This window comes from Grampus griseus (genome assembly GCF_964374135.1).
Source record: "Grampus griseus genome assembly, chromosome: 4".
NCBI lineage: Eukaryota > Metazoa > Chordata > Mammalia > Artiodactyla > Delphinidae > Grampus > Grampus griseus.
In genome coordinates, this window is record NC_138997.1 from 142,725,711 (window position 1) to 142,745,198 (window position 19,488).

Genomic DNA, 19,488 nt, shown 5'->3' on the forward strand with positions numbered 1-19,488 from the left:
CCACCTGCCAGTGCAGGAGACATGGGTTCGAGCCCTGGTCTGGGAAGATCCCACATGCTGCGGAGCAACTAAGCCCATGTGCCACAACTACTGAGCCTGCACTCTAGAGGCCGCAAGCCACAACTACTGAGCCCGCGGGCCACAACTACTGAAGCCTGCACACCTATAGCCTGTGCTCTGCAACAAGAGAAGCCGCCTCAATGAGAAGCCCGCGCACCGCAACAAAAGAGTAGCCCCCGCTCACCGCAGAGAAAGCCTGCACACAGCAACAAAGACCCAATGCAGCCAAAAATAAATAAATAAAAATAAATTAAAAAAAAGATTTACAGATTAAGAACTGTTGTACTAAAAAAAAGAAAAACCAATTGCATTTCTTTATATTAGCAAATAATAAAAAAGTGAAAATTTTAAACACCATTTTTTTTATAGCATCCTAAAATACTATGTACCTAGAAATAAATCTTCTAACAAAAGACTTGCAAAATCACTCCAGGGAATATTATAAATCCATACACAAAGGGCTTTCCTGGTGGCGCAGTGGTTAAGAATCCGCCTGCCAATGCAGGGGACACGGGTTCCAGCCCTGGTCTGGGAAGATCCCACATGCCGCAGAGCAACTAAGCCCACGTGCCACGACTACTGAGCCTGCGCTCTAGAGCCCGCGAGCCACAACTACTGAAGCCCGCGTGCCTACAGCCCGTGCTCTGCAACAAGAGAAGTCACTGCAATGAGAAGCCCGCGCACCGCAACGAAGATCCGATGCAGCCAAAAATAAATAAAAATAATTTAAAAAAAAAACATACACAAAACTCATATAGATTATAGACCTAAATGTGAAACGCAAAACAGTAAAACTTTTGGAGTAGAGGAACATATTTTTATGGTATGGGATTTTCATCAACAAATTGATAAGTTGAACTGTATTAAAATTAAGAACCTCTGTACATAAACCAAAAAGAGAAAAGACAAGCCTCTGAGTAGTAGATTCAAAACACAACTAATGGCAGGCTCATATTTAGAACTTATAAAGAATTCCTAAAAAATGAGACAAGGTCGACAATCACACAGAAAAATGAGTAGAAAAAAAGACTCAAGTGTTTAAAAAAAAAAGATTGCAACAGGCAATTCGCCAAAGAGGAAAATGAAACACCACTAAACATGAAAAGATGTTCAACCCCACCACTGATGGGAAAACACACATTAAAACCATGTGGGATACTCTAGACAACACCAGACTGGCTAAAGGTTACAGTGGCAGTGAGATGTGGAAGAACCTCCAACACTGGTGGGAGCGTAAACTGGCACATCCTCTCTGGAAAACAGCTTGTCACTATCTAGTGACAATCAAAGATATACATACCCTAGGACCCAGCAGTGACGGCCTTTTTTGGGTACGCAATGCCAAAAATAAGTTAAATTTTGAGGGAAAATATTAAAGCAGAGATGTACAAGGTCTCATTGCACCTTACAGCTTTTAAGACTTCTAATTCATCAGGGGTTTAGGATTCCTTAGAGTTAGAATAACACAGCCTGTGTAGTTTCTCATCCAGTCTTAAGAGGGTTCACAAGAGTTCTAACGTTGTCCCTGGATCCTGGGATGTAAAGGATGCAGAGCTACTCCCAGGTGATATTCAGGTGGTACACTTAAGCCTGTCCCCCTGCATTCTGGCCGAACTGGTAAGATTACCCCAATTTGGGAAACGATATATTTATTCATTTCATACTCTCCTGTAGGCGGGGCCTGAGGTAACCCTAAACTTGTAATTCCTCTAATAGATGCTCCTTGATAAGCTAATAATACTATTAGGTTTTCCAAGTAGATCTGCTTTAGAGAGTGAGAATTTCAGTCTCGGGTATACTTCTCACTGTAAATTTTAAAACTGGCATTTGGATTTATTAAACACCAATAAAGAATGAAGGATGATTAGAATAAGGGGTGCTATTAAGTCCGAAACAATTATTCCATGTCTGGGGCCACTGAGGCCATGGGAAGGTAAGTCCTCCGACCAAACTGGCCAGTGCCTCTGGGACAAGAAGCGAGGACTCCTTCTCAAGTTAGCCTCCCCTTCACCTATCCACCTGCCCCTGGCTATCCACCCACTCCCAGGGCAGCTCCCCCAACTCTAGCATTCCCATCCTGGTGTCTCTCAATGACTCTCCACACCCAGAGAAACAGGAAGAAGGCTGGAAAGCTCAGAAAGGAAGCCCATGTAGGGAGGGCAGACTGGCCATCAAAACAAAACCAAGGCGTAAAAGGGGACATGATGACATGGGTCTGGCACCCAACAGAAGCCAATCCTTGTCTCCTTGAGGGCAGAAAATGCGGTCTTGTGAGCAGAATCCCGGCCATCTCCCAGGGCCTGGCACACTGCAGGTGGACACTGAATACTGGAGAAATTAAGGACTAGCAGCACTTTGAAGTGCTAATCAGCAACTGGGCTGAGGCTCCAGCCACGGTACCAAATCAAGCTACCTTTCCAGAACCTGCGGGAGCCCGCAGGGAGCAGCAGCAAAGCTGTATGTGTGGGCTTGGCTAAAAAGTTCATTCGGGTACTTTCCCATTAGATGTCACGGAAAATCCGGAACGAACTTTTCAGCCAACCCAATAGAACAGCGGTCCCAGCCTTTTTGGAACCAGGGACCGGTTTTGTGGAAGACAATTTTTCTGCACACCAGTGGCGGGGTGGTGGGTGGCAGGTGGCAGGTTCAGGCGGTGATGCGAGCGATGGGGAGCGATGGGGAGCCCCAGATGAAGCTTTGCTCACTGGCTGCTCACCTCCAGCTCTGCGGTCTGGTTCCTAACAGGCCGCGGCCCAGTACCGGTCTGCGGCCCAGGGGTTGGGGACCCCTGCCCTAGCAATCACACTAATCAGGCCCTAAACCTGCTCAGGCTTATCTCAGAAAGTTCCGACTGGTCTCCAGGGAAATTACTGCCTCCTGTTTGGGGGCCACGGTCTCCCCGAGCATTCATCCAAAATCTGCTGGGGACGGTCTGATGACGCAGCAAGGGCAGCTGCCTCGCCTTTGGGATGGGGGGAGGGGAGGAATGAGAGGGAAGGACACACCACAGGACAGCCCAGCAGTTTCAGACTGACCAGAATCTAAATCTCTTAATTTGTCAGGACGTGCCCTGTCCTCGCTCTTTTCTCCTTTTAAAGTCTTGAAGCTTCTCAGTGCAACCCTAGTCTATGGTTCTAAGCACAGCCAGGACAGCCCCAAGGCCAAGGGGAAGACTCAGCTCCTAGCAACCCCACTCGCCCCACCAAACCGCAGCCCTCAGCAGCACCTGCCCCCTACTGGCCCAAGACCGTCCAGGGTGTCACCACCTCCACTCCACACAACTGCACACTGCATCAAAAGGCACTGCAGAAGCATCCCAAGAGGCCAGTATGTCCTCAGGATGTGGGTCTGTGGGCTGACCAGACTCTCAGACCCACACACAGCTATGCGCCCCTGACCTGTGGAGCCAGGCTGCCAGAACCACTTCTCCACATGTCCCCTGACCAGCAGGTCTCCTTCCTGAGGGCCGCACAGGGGCAGGCATGCTCCCTGTGGGAGGGGGCACAAGCAGCCTCCCAGGTGCCACCCTCCCTGGAGGCACGACACAACCAAGGCATCAGGTGGCAATGCAGGGGGCCTGCATCCTCCGAGGCAGCTGCTTCTGGGACTCGAGAGATTTCCCACTGGCAGTGCTGAGCAAATATCCCCATTCCCACCAGCCGCGAGGGTGTAAACTCACATTTACTCAGCTTTACTGGGCACCACGTTAGGTGCCAGGCACTCACATACAGGATCTCTTTTAATCCTCACAACACTCTATTGACATGGATGGCATTATCCCCATCTTATGGACAAAGTGAATGAGGCTAAGTAACTTGCCCAAGGTCACACAGCTGGTGTTAAGCGTAGAATCGGGGACCAAAGAGAGATCGGGCCTCAGAGTTCTCCCCAAAAGCCTTTATGGCCAGCTATGTAAAGGACAGGATCGCACAGATTTACTAATGTGATTAATTTAAGCAATAATGTTGCAACAAATGACTTTCCTGAAACATTTTCCATCTTGAGCACCAGTCACTGAAAGCATGCCTTCTTTAGCCCAAGCTGTAGCCTGTGACCAAGGCCTTCAGACGTGCAGGCCAGGGGCCCACAGCCAAGAAAGGGCAATCCTCACGCTCCAGCACTTACCACGACTGAGTCGCTGTGAGTCAGGTCGACGACCACAGGCTCTAAAGATTCACAGGTGAGGTCCACTATTTCATCTCCAGCTTCAAAATAAAGCATTTGAACAAGCTTTAGGAGGAAAGTAAAGGACTACTGCTCTAAGTTTCATTATTAGTATGATTACAAACAGAGCACAGTCTTATACCAAACTAAAGTCCCTGAAGTACAGAAGTAACGGGGTGACAGGCAATGAATACTCTTCCAGAATTCTGCTGTGAGTAACAGGGTATGGGCTTTACAAATACACCATCCTGTGTGTGTCTGTGCACACGCACACCTCTCCCCGTGTCCTCACACTGCCACACAGCTAGGCCTCCGTGCCCCGCACCTGCTCAGCTCATTCACAGGGGAGAGGCAGCAACTTACCTGAGGTGGGATGGGGGGTGCACATCTGGGGAAGGGACCAAACATGCTCAGCTTGGGCTTTGGGATGGATCTGTCTGAAACCTCTGCTCCCCTCAGACCTCCGGTCATGCTTAGCTCTGCACCTTCATCAGTTACGTTTTAAACTCCATTTGGCTCTAAAGTGCTTCCCACTTGGGTGGACAACAAGCGTTTATTACTGGTCCCCTAGAACCCCAACCCACGCAGATGGGTTGAGCCTGTTCTGCAACTTGCCTTTGAGCCCTAGAGGACAGCGCACTGTCTACCTGAGCACAGGACAAGGGGGGGAAAGGCACGTGCCAAACGGTCACCAGCGCTTACATCCTGCAGGCAGAAAAGAGGGGCAGAGTACAACTTCCATTTATATAAACTGAAACAAGACTTACAACCATGTTTGTTTCTATTATTATTAACATTAAAAAGTAAGAGGGAAGAACTTTTAGAAATAATGTTTGTTTAATACTCAGGGAAAGTGACCTGTAATACATTTAACATATTCAAACTTGTTTTGTTCTCATGTATTAAAAAGTTTCACAGGAATAAAAACCACAATACATCAAAGCCGTCCAACGTAATTTATACAAAATGACTTCATTCTTTTTAAAGAATAGTCCATATATGGACATACCATAACTTACAGAACCGCTCTCTTTCTGATGGACACAATTTTTGGCTCCTACAAATAAAAACGGTATTCCAACGGGCAGCTTGTGCATACAGCCCTGCACATGGGTGTAAGACTGACTGAGGATGAGCAGTGCTGCAGTGGAAAGCAGTAGATCTTGGCCAGGTTGGAGATTCCACTTGTGGGTTCAGGGTCCCAAATGAGGAGCCTCCTGCACCTGCCTCTCCTGCAGGGTGGCAGAATTCAGACACCAGGGCATCAGCTTTGGGGTGGAGGGGAGGACGGCCCAGGGCTGTGAATTTATGTTAGAAGTGAAGCTCAGAGACCACAGAGACAATACAGAGAACTTCACTCCCCTGAAGGGCCCATGAAATCTACAGACAAGCTGCTTGCTTCTCTTCTAATGTCAGTTTTCAGGCATCGTAATTATAAAAACAACCTTACTACCTGCAGAGCTGAGGCACTTGATTCAGGCCATCTGCCACTCCCGAGGCAGGAAGAAGGGGGAAAAGCCAATCTGGCCTCTGCCTGCACCAAACTCCCAACACACCCAGCTCTGCCAACAAGTCTGCCTGCTGGGGCAATTTTTTGTCTTAATGAAGGAGAGGAAGAAAGCGGAGTACTTCCCGAGGCCAAGTAAGTTGAGGCACAGTTTCAAAGAGAAAAGGTGGACCCACGGCAGTCTCCACTCCATGCTGCACACCCCTGAAAGGCTGGACGGTGAGCCCAGCTGAGTGGCCGTTTCTAAACCTGTGGAGTCTCAGGGCAACCAAGGAGGCAGCTCTTGCTCACCTTAGCTTTTTTAAGTTGCGAACGGTAGGCGAGTCTGAGACTGTAGGTCTTATAAATACACTGATATAAGCTAAACCTCGTATAGTATTACGTGACAAGCACTGTTCTACGTGTCCTGTGTCATTGACTCATTTCAGTGCTATGATAACTCTACACAGCAGCTACTGCATATATATGCACAGCATTATCCCCTGTTTCAGATGAGGAAACTTAAGCCTGAGTTACAGGTTGTGTAACTTGCACAAGGCCCGTGGCTGGTAGGTGGCATGTTGGGCATATGTGCTCACTCATGCCCAGTGTCAATGGCAATCTTACCGCTTTCCACAAGTTCTATGGGTTCTGCCTCCAGGGCCATCTCAGGGGGGGAGGATGCTTCTCGAGTTCGCTTCTGGGCTTGTCTAGAATTTACTGTTCCTCCACGACGCTTTCTCTGAGGGTATCGGGGGAAAAAGAAACAGTTACATAAGCTCCTGACCAGTAAGATTTCAGCCAAAAGAATAAAAAGATCAACTCATTAAGAAGAACAGGGGCTTCCCTGGTGGCGCAGTGGCTGAGAGTCCGCCTGCCGATGCAGGGGACACGGGTTCGTGCCCCGGTCCGGGAAGATCCCACGTGCCGCGGAACGGCTGAGCCTGCGCGTCTGGAGCCTGTGCTCCGCAACGGGAGAGGCCACGACAGTGAGAGGCCCGCGTACCGCAAAAAAAAATTAAAAAAATAAAAAAAAGAAGAAGAATAGGAGGCCAGTGAGCAGACCTGAGGTCAGGGTCCTTTCAAAACTTGAGATTCTAGAACACTGAATGTTTATAGAGAGAAATCATCCAGAACATATAGTGAATACAAATTCTATAAAGTAAAATTTCTGTTATAAAGACTATTGGTCTGTCTAAAGTACATGACACATAACTCTATGGAAGCCTCTGGTCCAGGTTGGGATTTGGCCAGAAACCCCTTCTTTTAACCAAAAGTTACAGACCTATTTTCCTTGGATTTGTATTTGGCCTTACTGAACCCCTTCTGTTTTTCAGCCCAAAGCCCTTCAGTTTCCCAAGTTTCTATTCACTGTGAAAAGTGGGTCTTTCTTTGGGAAAGGTTTCTGGCCTCTAACCTTTTAGGATACTATCAAGTTGTAGTTTACACCCTAATAATCACCCGCCACAGCTCCAAGAACCAAAGTTTTATTTTTTTTTCTTGTGATGAGAACTTTTAAAAAAATTTTTTCATTGTAGTTAATTTACAATGTTGTGCAGTTTCTGCTATACAGCAAAGTGAATTAGTTACACACATACATATATCCATAGAGACCATTACAAAGTGCTGAGCAGAGTTCCCTGTGCTGTACCGTAGGTACTCTAAGAACCAAAGTCTTTAAAAGGCTGTCCCCAGGGGCTGCCCGAGAGACATGCCTCTGGAAGGTCTGAGCTGTTAACCAGCCTATCTGCAGCCCAGACCCCCTGACCAGCCTTTCTTCCATGTCCTTGAGCTGGTTTACCAATACGCTCCAGCATTTCTGGCCTGGCTGGGGCCTGGCTGGTCCTGAAAGACAAGTTGAGAACCCGCCCCCTGCCATCTTCCTCAAGAGACAGAACCTCCCAAGTGACCCGCAGCCTCATCACTCCCACCCTGTACGGCCCCACCCAAACCTAGCTCCCTGTGTTTCGGTGCTTCTTCTCTCCCCTGGCCTGTCCCACTCCTCATTGGCACCGGGCCTGCTCTGCTTCACACTGGGCGATGTGGGGCAATTACTTCACTACTAAGTCTGAACTTCCTCACCAGTACCAGACTCGCAGAGCTCTCCTAAGGATGAGGCGACATACCATATGTACAGTACTGAGTGCTGTTAGAAGACAGCATTACTACCCTAGTTCCTTATACGCCTTACTAGGCATCCTATCCCTGGAAATGCTGGAGGACAGGCAAGTGTCCATGAGATGTGCACAAGACTCAGGAACATCCATCACCCAGCCCAACTCTCTGGCAACAGAGAGAAGCCTGCTTCCTTTTGTGTTCTGACTCTCTTATCAAATGGCAGCTTGAGAAGTTTCGGAAATGTAGCTGGGTTGAGCAACTCCCACGGATCTAAGGAACAGGGAAGCATCCCCAGGAAGTCCCAGAGGCAAGCGACAGCAGCTGTTCCAAACGGTCCAGTGAGGAGCTGCTCTGTCCCTCCAGGGAGCTGGCATGAGTCCACTACCTGGTGTTTATATGAGTTTCCCCAGCAGCTACCAGGTTACTTAGGGCTCCTTAACTTTTACCCCATTCTCTTTGAAGTTGCCCTTGTATCTTCCATCCTCTGAAAAGGACCAAATCTGTCTTAGCAGACAATGCTAAACAGAACCTTCATGCCCCAACCTGTGCAGCTTTTCCAATGAGGGAGGTTAAGAAGTAGTCACAGGTCCTGGCCAAAGTCCAGGTGCTGAAGCCTAAAAGCCCCGTCGTGGTCACTGTAGTAATGTGTCCTGCCAGCACTCACCCCCGCCCCCACCAACAGCAGTCCTTTCCTGGCTGCTCTTTCAGCCGCTCCCTGCCCTTCACCTGGCACCCTTCCCAGCCTGGATGACCCATCCCTTCCCTTCTTCACTCAGCCAGTTCTTACACAGCTTTCAGGAACCTACTCACTGTGAGCTCCACCATGAGGACGTTCCTCATGCCCTCCGGCTGACCATCTCATGACCCCCCACCCCAAGCCTCCAGAACCCCCACTCCACCTCCTCTTCCACCTGCACTCCCCGAGGGCAGGGAGGAGGTGGCTGTTAGCACAGGGCCAGGCTCAAGAAACCCTAGAATATGGGAAAAGACTTCGCCCCCTCTGCCTTCCTATTACTCTTGTCACGCTCTCCTGCTTTTTAATAGCAGAGCCCTCACAGCTTCCAGTTAAAACCGACCATCCAATCACCACCACACAAGTTATTCACACCACTCTGAGGAAATTTTAACCAAATTCTTCACACACTCTTATAAGAGGCTACACTGCTCAGTCTGTTCAGGTCCTGCCTGGGCAGAGCGTGGGCTTCAGAGGTGAGGTGCCCAGGCTTAGGAGGTTTCCTTAAGGTGAACTGTGGTGGCAACCTGCAGATACGGGACCAAGATGGGAGGTCACCTGCCCTTTAAAAAGATAGCTCCAGCGAAACAAAGGCCCTTTTGTGTATGAACGTCAACGGTGGGTCTGGAACACAGTGGGGGCCAGGAGTGGTCAGAAGGGATGGGCCAAGGGGAGGGGGTGGGGGTCGGTGAACAGAGTCTACAGGATTTCTACCACTGTTTCTATCACCCTGGGAACCGTTTTTTCAGCCTTATCCTGCACCCCCCACCCAACACCATTCACAGCACTTCTGGAACCTGGAAAAAGAGTATGAGTTTCACATCTGGTCCACCTGATGTGAATGCACTATCTCAGAAAACAGCTGTTTTGAGTTTAGATCATATGAGCAGCCCTGTTAGTAGGGAGTAAAGTGGGGAGGGGGACCTTCAGGCACTCTCCGGACTCAAGGGGCTCCAGGTGACATCTGGGTTACACCAAACCAGAGCTGCCCCTGCAGTCTGATAAAAGCTCTAAACAGGAGTTACAATGACTTACCAACTTTGGTCACTGACCCTAAGAAAACTCACCAAGGATTATTACCGCTACTGATGCTCACATCGGACCAAGAACTACACAGGGAAAAGAAATAGAAGGAAAAACGGAAGATTGGGCTGTAAATAATTAAATAAACCAGAGCCCTAATATTTCTGGGACACTGACAGCTGCTCTGGAGGTATAAAACTTCAAAACCCTCAACCATCCTCAGCCTTCTGTCTTTAGGGCACCACCCAGAACACTGGACTCTGACCTAAGACAAGCAGGTTGGTGCGACTACCAGAAGGTCCTGTGCACACTCCTGTAAGAACCAGGGTTACTTAGAAACACTTTTACGGTGCTCTCATTAGGGTACACAAGGGGTGAAGTAATTGTTTAGCCTGAAAAAATAAAATTCATGAACTTACAAAACTCACCGTACTCATTGTGCTCTGTGGTTCCAACCTATAGAGGAGAAGGTGATCTATACCAGGATTTGCAGAGAAGCTGAATGCTCAACCTCTCATGCCTGCTCATTACTCATCCTCTGGCTAGCATAGGAATTTGTAGCCAAACAGACTTCCAGTATCTTCAAGCCCTGAAAAACAAAGATTATCAAGTTGATAAATGCTGCCCCCTGCATCATCGACAGCAAAGCTCAGTTCAATCATTTACTGGTCTTTTCTGTCAGCTGCGTGCTTTGCTGAACACTTAATGCAATTTATGTCCTTAATCCATGTTCTTCTTAGGAAGTAAGCATTCTTGTAAAATACAGGACTACCTGACCCCAAAGCCTGCAGTTGGAAACATTATGCCACCTCTTGCCCTCCTTTCTGGCCGTTGAAACCCCCACAGATTCTCCTCAGCCCATGGCACCCTCCCTGCCTGTCTGGACTTGCCCCTGTGAGGCCCAGTTGAAAGATAGGCTCTGGCCTTTGTCCAAGCTTGTGCCCACCCCCGCCCCACCAGGCTGTGCTAGGAGACAGTGCAAATGGCAGGGCCCCAGCCAGCTGCTGGTCATTGCATGATTCGCTCTGGTTAAACCCAGGCAGCCAGCATGGTGATGTTCTGTGACCCGCTGAGGGAGCAGGCAGAGGGGACAGAGCCCTGGTGTCTCAGTTAGAAAGGAGAAATCCTGAGCCCTCTCGCGCAATCTGCGCAGATGCGGCTTGCCTCACTCAGGCTTAGCAAAGCGGGTACTGTGCCATTACTTTGACCGTGCGAGGCTAGGGACCCAGAGCTCACAGCCTTCAGTTCCTAGCTTCCCAGGATACAGTGACCGTGCCTCACTGCACATGCTCTGAGGATCCCTGCCGACTGGGAGGGTGGGTGATGCTGAAGCCCCCTCCCATCTTGAATCCTCTCTGGAGTAATGAGGAGAAGATCAATAAACAAATGGAAACCCCTCCACCCCACAAAACAAACAAACAAACAAAACCAAAACAAAAGAACACCCTCCTGCACAGTCCTGTACTAGCTTCTGGGAAAAGACAAGAGAATCAGAACTGCTTACACGTGACCTCACCAACACCTAGCAACCAGGAAGGAACAGAGCTTCCCAGGCCAGTCCAGAGCCCAGAGCCTCGGCCTCTTCCCAATGACTGGGAACTGTTGCTCTCTGGAGGAGCTGATAATTTAGGGGAGCAGATGAGAGCCACCAACCCTGATCCACCCTGTGTGCCCAGCTGAGACTTCTGTCACTGGCAACACGAGTAGACAAAAACCTAGAAACTGTGAATTGGGAAGCCAAGCAGGTTCCAGGAAGAGCAGAGAAGGCAGCAGATGCGGAGGCTACTGGAGAATGAGAGGCCCTTGCATTCACTCAGGGCCCACTGGAAGGTGACAACTAACCACGATATATCAGTGTTCAGGGATGTAGTGGATAAAGCAGCAAATGAGAAGCAAAAACATGAAGCCAGGAGTCAGGGTGTAACCCGTGTAGAAGGGCTTCTAGTGGGGGAGGGCCTGAGCTCAGGGCAAGGCTGAGGGACCAGAGCAGAGTCAAAGCAAGGAGAAGGCTCTGGTCACCTGGTCCTGGGTGATAGTGGCTTGGACGTCAGGCTCACCTGGAGGGCTTGTTAAACTAGATTCTGATTCAGCAGGTCTGGGATGGGGCTCAAAACTCTGCACTCCTAGGCAATTCTGACGGTTCTGCTCCAGAGGCTACAACATGGGAACCCAATGGCCTAGGACAATGGCCTCGGAGCTGGGGAGAACTAGTCGTATCTGAGCGAAATTAATGCAGGACCACTCTCAAACCCATCTTTCTTCTCATCTCCAGTGCCGCTACCTCCTCCAAACGACTGCCCATCTCCTGGTATCCTTCTACCCTACTGCCAACGCGTCTCTCTAAAACATACAGCCGACCCCCACAGCCTTTCCCTGGTTCCCCATCACGTCCTAACTCCTAAGCATTGCCTGTGGAGGCAAGCTGGCCTTACAGTTAGAGCACTTCTCCAGAGCCAGACAGCTTGGACAGGGGTCAGGCTTCCATAACCCCTACTTGTGACCTCGGGCGAAACACTGAACTTCTCTGTGCCTTACTTCCTTACCTATAGAACAAGATAGCACCCACCTCAATGGTTGTGTGAGGATTACAGGAGTTAATGCAAAGAGCACTTGTACCAGTGTGCACAGTTTTAAAGGCTCAAGGACTGTGGGTGGGTATCACTGACTTGTTCTGCCAGCACCAGCCTTGCAGTCTCTCCAAATGTACCGCCCACTGAACAGCTCCACCCCTTTGCTCAAGCCCTAAAGTGCTGTGCAACACTGCACCCAATCCAGCTTTAAAAAAGAACCCAGGACTGCACATCTCCCCACCTCATTCACTTATCAGTATGGCTCCTTCCCCGGAATACAGCGATGAATAAATCCAGCCACCAGCTCCTATATCGGGGTGGCTGCTGGCAGGCAGCTCAGCTGTGGTAACTGGGGCATATGAGCCAGGTGCAAAAGAAACCAGGAGGACAAGGAGAGGCCAGAGGAGGTTTGCCAGGAGAAGACACATTAATGGGACTGCCCAGATAGCCTCATCCAGCAGAGAGCAGACATCAGAAGCAACAAAAACTACAATCCTGCAGCCTGTGGAACAAAAACCTCATTCACAGGAAGACAGACAAGATGAAAAGGCAGAGGGCTATGTACCAGATTAAGGAACAAGATAAAACCCCACAAAAACAACTAAATGAAGTGGAGATACGCAACCTTCCAGAAAAAGAATTCAGTATAATGATAGTGAAAATGATCCAGGATCTCAGAAAAAGCATGGAGGCAAAGATTGAGAAGATGCAAGAAATGTTTAACAAAGATCTATAAGAATTAAAGACCAAACAAACAAGAGATGGACAATACAATAACTAAAATGAAAAATACACTACAAGGAATCAATCACAGAATAACTGAGGCAGAAGAACGGATAAGTGACCTGGAAAACAGAATGGTGGAATTCACTGCTGTGGAACAGTATAAAGAAAAAAGAATGAAAAGAAATCAAGACAGCCTAAGAGACCTCTGGGACAACATTAAACACAACAACATTCGCAGTATAGGGGTCCCAGAAGGAGAAGAGAGAGAAAGGACCTGAGAAAATATTTGAAGAGATTATAGTTGAAAACTTCCCTGACATGGGAAAGGAAGTAGCCACCCAAGTCCAGGAAGCTCAGAGAGTCCCAGGCAGGATAAACCCAAGGAAAAACATGCCAAGACACATAGCAATCAAACTGACAAAAATTAAAGACAAAGAAAAATTACTGAAAGCAACAAAGCAAAAACAACAAGTAACATACAAGGGAACTCCCATAAGGTTAAGAGCTGATTTCTCAGCAGAAACTCTACAAGCCAGAAGGGAGGGGCATGACATATTTAAAGTGATAAAAGGGAAGAATCTACAACCAAGATTACTCTACCAGGCAAGGATCTCATTCAGATTCGATGGAGAAATCAAAGCTTTACAGACAAGTAAAAGCTAAGAGAGGGCTTCCCTGGCAGTGCAGTGGTTAAGAATCCGTCTGCCAATGCAGGGGACATGGGTTCGTGCCCTGGTCCGGGAAGATCCCACATGCCACGGAGCGGCTAGGCCCGTGAGCCATGGCCGCTGAGCCTGCGCATCCGGAGCCTGTGCTCCGCAATGGGAGAGGCCACAACAGTGAGAGGCCCGTGTACCGCAAAAAAAAAAAAAAAAAAAAAAGCTAAGAGAATTCAGTACCACCAAACCAGCTCTACAACAAATGCTAAAGGAACTTCTCTAACTGGGAAACACAAGAGAAGAAAAGGACCTACACAAGCAAACCCATAACAATTAAGAAAATGGTAACAGGAACATACCTAGCAATAATTACCCTAAACGTGAATGGATTAAATGCTCCAACCAAAAGACACAGGCTCGCTGAATGGATACAAAAACAAGACCCAAATATATGCTGTCTACAAGAGACCCACTTCAGACCTAGGGACACAGACAGACTGAAAGTTGAGGGGATGGAAAAAGATATTCCATGCAAATGGAAATCACAACAAAGCTGGAATAGCAATACTCATATCAGATAAAACAGACTTTAAAATAAAGAATGTTACAAGAAACAAGGAAAGACACTACATAATGATGAAGGAATCAATCCAAGAAGACATATCAATTATAAACACATATGCACCCAACACAGGAGCACCTCAATACATAAGGCAACTGCTAACAGCCATAAAAGAGGAAATTGACAGTAACACAATAATAGTGGGGGACTTCAACACCTCACTTACACCAATGGACAGATCATCCAAACAGAAAATTAATAAGGAAACACAAGCTTTAAATGACACAACAGACCAGATAGATTTAATTGATATTTATAGCACATTCCATCCGAAAATAGCAGATTACACTTTCTTCTCAAGTGCACACGGAACAATCTCCAGGATAGATCACGTCTTGGGTCACAAATCAAGTCTCAGTAAAGAAAACTGAAATCATATCAAGCATCTTTTCTGACCACACCATGAGATTAGAAATCAATTACAGGGAAAAAAATGTAAAAAACACAAACACATGAAGGCTAAACAGTACGTTACTAAATAACCAAGAGATCACTGAAGAAATCAAAGAGGAAATCAAAAAATACCTAGAGACAAATGACAACGCAAATACGATGATCCAAAACCTATGGGATGCAGCAAAAGCAGTTCTAAGAGGTAAGTTTATAGCAATACAAGCCTACCTGAGGAAACAAGAAAAATCTCAAATAAACAATCTAACTTTACACCTAAAGAAACTAAATAAAGAACAAACAAAACCCGAAGTTAGTAGAAGGAAAAAAATCATAAAGATCAGAGCAGAAATAAATGAAATAGAAACAAAGAAAACAACAGTAAAGTTCAATAAAACTAAAAGCTGATTCTTTGAGAAGATAAATAAAACTGATAAACCATTAGCCAGACTCATCAAGAAAAAGAGAGAGAGGACTCAAATCAATAAAGTTAGAAATGAAAAAGGAGAAGTTACAACAGACACCACAGAAATACAAAGCATCCTAAGAGACTACTACAAGTAACTCTATGCCAATAAGATGGACAACCTGGAAGAAAGGGACAAATTCTTAGAAAGGTATAAACGTTCAAGATCGAACCAGGGGGCTTCCCTGTTGGCGCAGTGGTTGAGAGTCCGCCTGCCGATGCAGGGGACTCGGGTTCGTGCCCCGGTCTGGGAAGATCCCACATGCTGCGGAACGGTTAGGCCCTTGAACCATGGCCACTGAGCCTGCGGGTCTGGAGCCTGTGCTCCGCAACAGGAGAGGCCACAACAGTGAGAGGCCCGCGTACCGCAAAAAAAAAAAAACAAAAAAAATGTTGAAACAGGAAGAATTAGAAAATATGAACAGACTAATCACAACTAATGAAATTGAAACTGTGATTAAAAATCTTCCAACAAACAAAAGTCCAGGACCAGATGGCTTCACAGCTGAATTCTATCAAACATTTAGAGAAGAGCTAACACCCATCCTTCTCAAACTCTTCCCAAAAATTGCAGAGGAAGGAACACTCCCAAACTCATTCTATGAGGCCACCATCACCCTGATACCAAAACCAGACAAAGACGCTACAAAAAAAGGAAATTACAGACCAATATCACTGACAAATATACATGCAAAAATCCTCAACAAAATACTAGCAAACAGAATCCAACAACACATTAAAAGGATCATACACCATGATCAAGTGGGATTTATCCCAAGGATGCAAGGATTCTTCAATATATGCAAATCAATCAATGGGATACACCATATTAACAAATTGAAGGGTAAAAACCATATGATCATCTCAATAGATGCAGAAAAAGCTTTTGACAAAATTCAACACCCATTTATGATAAAAACTCTCCAGAAAGTGGGCATAAAGGGAACCTACCTCAACATAGTAAAGGCCATATACGACAAACCCAGAGCAAACATCATTCTCAATGGTGAAAAACAGAAAGCATTTCCTCTAAGATCAGGAACAAGAGAAGGATGTCCACTCTCACCACTGTTATGCAACATAGTTTTGGAAGTCCAAGCCACGGCAATCACAGAAGAAAAAGAAATAAAAGGAATACAAATTGGAAAAGAAAAAGTAAAACTGTCACTGTATGCAGATGACATGATACTATACATAAAGAATCCTAAAGATGTCACTAGAAAACTACTAGAGCTAATCAATGAATTTGGTAAAGTAGCAGGATACAAAATTAATACACAGAAATCTCCTGCATTCCTATACACTAATGATGAAAAATCTTAAAGAGAAATTAAGAAAACACCCCCACTTACCACTGCAACAAAAAGAATAAAACACCTAGGAATAAACCTACCTAGGGAGAAAAAAGACCTGTATGCAGAAAAGTATAAGACAACGATGAAAGAAATCAAAGATGATACAAACAGATGGAGAAATATACCATGTTCTTGGATTGGAAGAATCAATACTGTGAAAATGACTATACTACACAAAGCAATTTACAGATTCAATGCCATCCCTAACAAATTACCAATGGCATTTTTTACAGAATTAGAACAAAAAATCTTAAAATTTGTATGGAGACACAAAAGACCCCGAATAGCCAAAGCAGTCTTGAGGGGAAAAAATGGAGCTGGAGGAATCAGACTCCCTAACTTCAGACTATACTACAAAGCTACAGTAATCAAGACAGTATGGTACTGGCACAAAAACAGAAATATAGATCAATGGAACAGGAGAGAAAGCCCAGAGATAAACCCACACACATATGGTCACCTTATCTTTGATAAAGGAGGCAAGAATATACAATGGAGAAAAGGCGACCTCTTCAATAAGTGGTTTCCTTCAATAAGGAAAACTGGACAGCTAAATGTAAAAGAATGAAATTAGAACACTCCCTAACACCATACACACACAAAAAACTCAAAATGGATTAAAGACATAAATGTAAGGCTAGACACCATAAAACTCTTAGAGGAAAACATAGGAAGAATACTCTGACATAAATCACAGCAAGATGTTTTTTGATCCACCTCCTCGAGTAATGGAAATAAAAACAAAAATAAACAAATGGGACCTAATGAAACTTAAAACCTTTTGCAAAGCAAAGGAAACTACAAACAAGAAGAAAAGACAACCTCAGAATGGGAGAAAATATTTGCAAATGAATCAACGGACAAAGGATTAATCTCCAAAATATGTAAACAGCTCAAGCAGCTCATTATCAAAAAAACAAACAACCCAATCCAAAAATGGGCAGAAGGACTAAATAGACATTTATCCAAAGAGGACATACGGATGATCAAGAAGCACATGAAAAGCTACTCAATATCACTAATTATTAGAGAAATGCAAATCAAAACTACACCTCACACCGGTTAGAATGGGCATCATCAGAAAATCCACAAACAACAAATGCTGGAGAGGGTGTGGAGAAAAGGGAACCCTCTTGCACTGTTGGTGGGAATGTAAATTGATACAGCCACTATGGAGGTTCCTTAAAAAACTAAAAACAGAATTACCATATGACCCAGCAATCCCACTACTGGGCATATACCCAGAGAAAACCATAATTTAAAAAGACACATACACCCCAATGTTCACTGCAGCACTATTTACAATAGCCAGGTCATGGAAGCAAACTAAATGCCCACTGACAGACAAATGGATAAAGATGTGGTACATACATACGATGGAATATTACTCAGCCATAAAAAGGAATGAAATTGGGTCATTTGTAGAGACATGGATGAATCCAGAGACTGTCAAACAGAGTGGAGTAAGTCAGAAAGAGAAAAACAAATACCGTATATTAATGCATATATGTGGAACCTAGAAAACTGGTACAGATCCAGTTTGCAGGGCAGAAATTGAGACACAGAAGTAGAGAAAAAACGTATCAACACCAAGGGGGAAAAGTGGCGGCGGGGGTGGTGGTAGCGTCATGAATTGTGAGATTAGGATTGACATATACACACTAATACGTATAAAATGGATAACTAATAAGAATCTGCTATATAAAAAAATAGATTAAATAAAATTCGAAAAAGATTAAAAAAATAAAGATAAAAGGACTGCCCAGCCAGCTGAGCCTCTTTCTCCAGCACATGGTGGTCTGCATCCGTGCATGCCCCCCATCTCCCATTATCCACTCAGTGGTTTAGAGAGTTATCTCTTCACCGTGTCACTCTCTCCAGGGAGACTCGCGGGTGGCCTACAGCACAACATCTCCTGACAGCCCTCAGGCTGGCCCACAGGTGCTCTCACTCGAGAATGGCACAAATGCTTCCCAATGCAACACCACCCGAGATGAGGACAGGACACCTGGCTTGAACAGAAGGTGTTCAAGCCAGGTGTTCTGAACACCTCAACAGGCACTTAGGACTCACAAGACCAGATCACACATAGTCCCAGATCCGCCGTACTTCCTGTTGCTAACCACAAGAAGTATCTTATGTTTGAGTATACAGCCATGATGCAGCTTTTGGGGGAAACCTTATCTATCTCAGTGGTGTCTCTTAGAATTGAGAAAAATCTGATAAAAATGTCACTGACAGAGGAGGGAGAGATAGGTCCGCTGAGCAAAGGGAAATAATTTAATGCACATACCTTGGTTGCTCCATAAGCCTCTTGCCTCCTACTTGTTTAATTTTTAGGTTTTCAAATATGATCATTAAAGACATGTCCTGCAACCATCTGGAGGGGCCTCCATTCCTCAGCTTGCACACCCTCCCTGCTCTCTGAAACCAGCCTCCTGAGCCCCAGCGGCTGCTTCCCAGAGCTTCCTCATTCTCCAGATTCTGCCACGCCCTCCCATGCCCAACGCCAACTAGCAATTTGTTCCATATCTGTGTTTTTCTTTAGGGGATAATAAAGGTCAGTGGTCAGACGACATAAAAAGTTGGAAGGCTGGCCGCCTTAGGGAAATCTGCCAAGGGGCTGGATTTCACCAGAGAATGGAGGTGGGAAGATAGGAAGATGCAGGGGGGTTTGGGGGGGGTGGGCGCGGCATTTCCAGCAGACCAGTTTGGGGACATGGAAGTGCAGTGTGTGAACAGAGAGGCTAGGGGTCATGGGAAAAGTGGCTCTCGCCAACTGCAAAGGGTTCTGGATCATGCAGGCTAATAGAGGTCATCAGAACAATAAAACTAACGATAGCTAAAACTCAGAGGCCACTTCTACGTTCAAGACACTAAGCACTTTCCAAGCACCATCTCCTGTAATCCTCCTCTCACCAAACAAGGAGGCACGTACTGTTATGATCACCATTTCACACACAAGGGAGCTAAGGATGACCAGGGGTTAAGTAACTTGCCCGAAGTCCACACCAAGTAAACACTAGAGCCTAGATTTAAACCAGGGCAGTCTGATGCCAGAAGCCCCCCAGCCTTAAACAAAGTTAAGCCAGAATCTGATGTATTAATTCCAGAAA

General features: G+C 46.2%; 1 protein-coding gene across 4 annotated transcripts in view; it reads right to left on the reverse strand.

The window, feature by feature from the left end:
* RNF4 (ring finger protein 4) overlaps nucleotides 1–19,488 on the reverse strand; it is a 42,833-nt gene that overhangs the window by 12,829 nt on the left and 10,516 nt on the right. For all 4 annotated transcript variants that reach the window (XM_082653568.1, XM_082653566.1, XM_082653565.1 and 1 more), the window contains 3 exons: nucleotides 10,013–10,173; nucleotides 6,338–6,452; nucleotides 4,172–4,265 (listed from right to left, as the gene is read on the reverse strand). In XM_082653568.1, coding sequence (XP_082509694.1) covers nucleotides 4,172–4,265; nucleotides 6,338–6,452; nucleotides 10,013–10,021 — 218 coding nt within the window. In that variant the 5' untranslated portion in view covers nucleotides 10,022–10,173. The remainder of the gene's footprint in view (nucleotides 1–4,171; nucleotides 4,266–6,337; nucleotides 6,453–10,012; nucleotides 10,174–19,488) is intronic.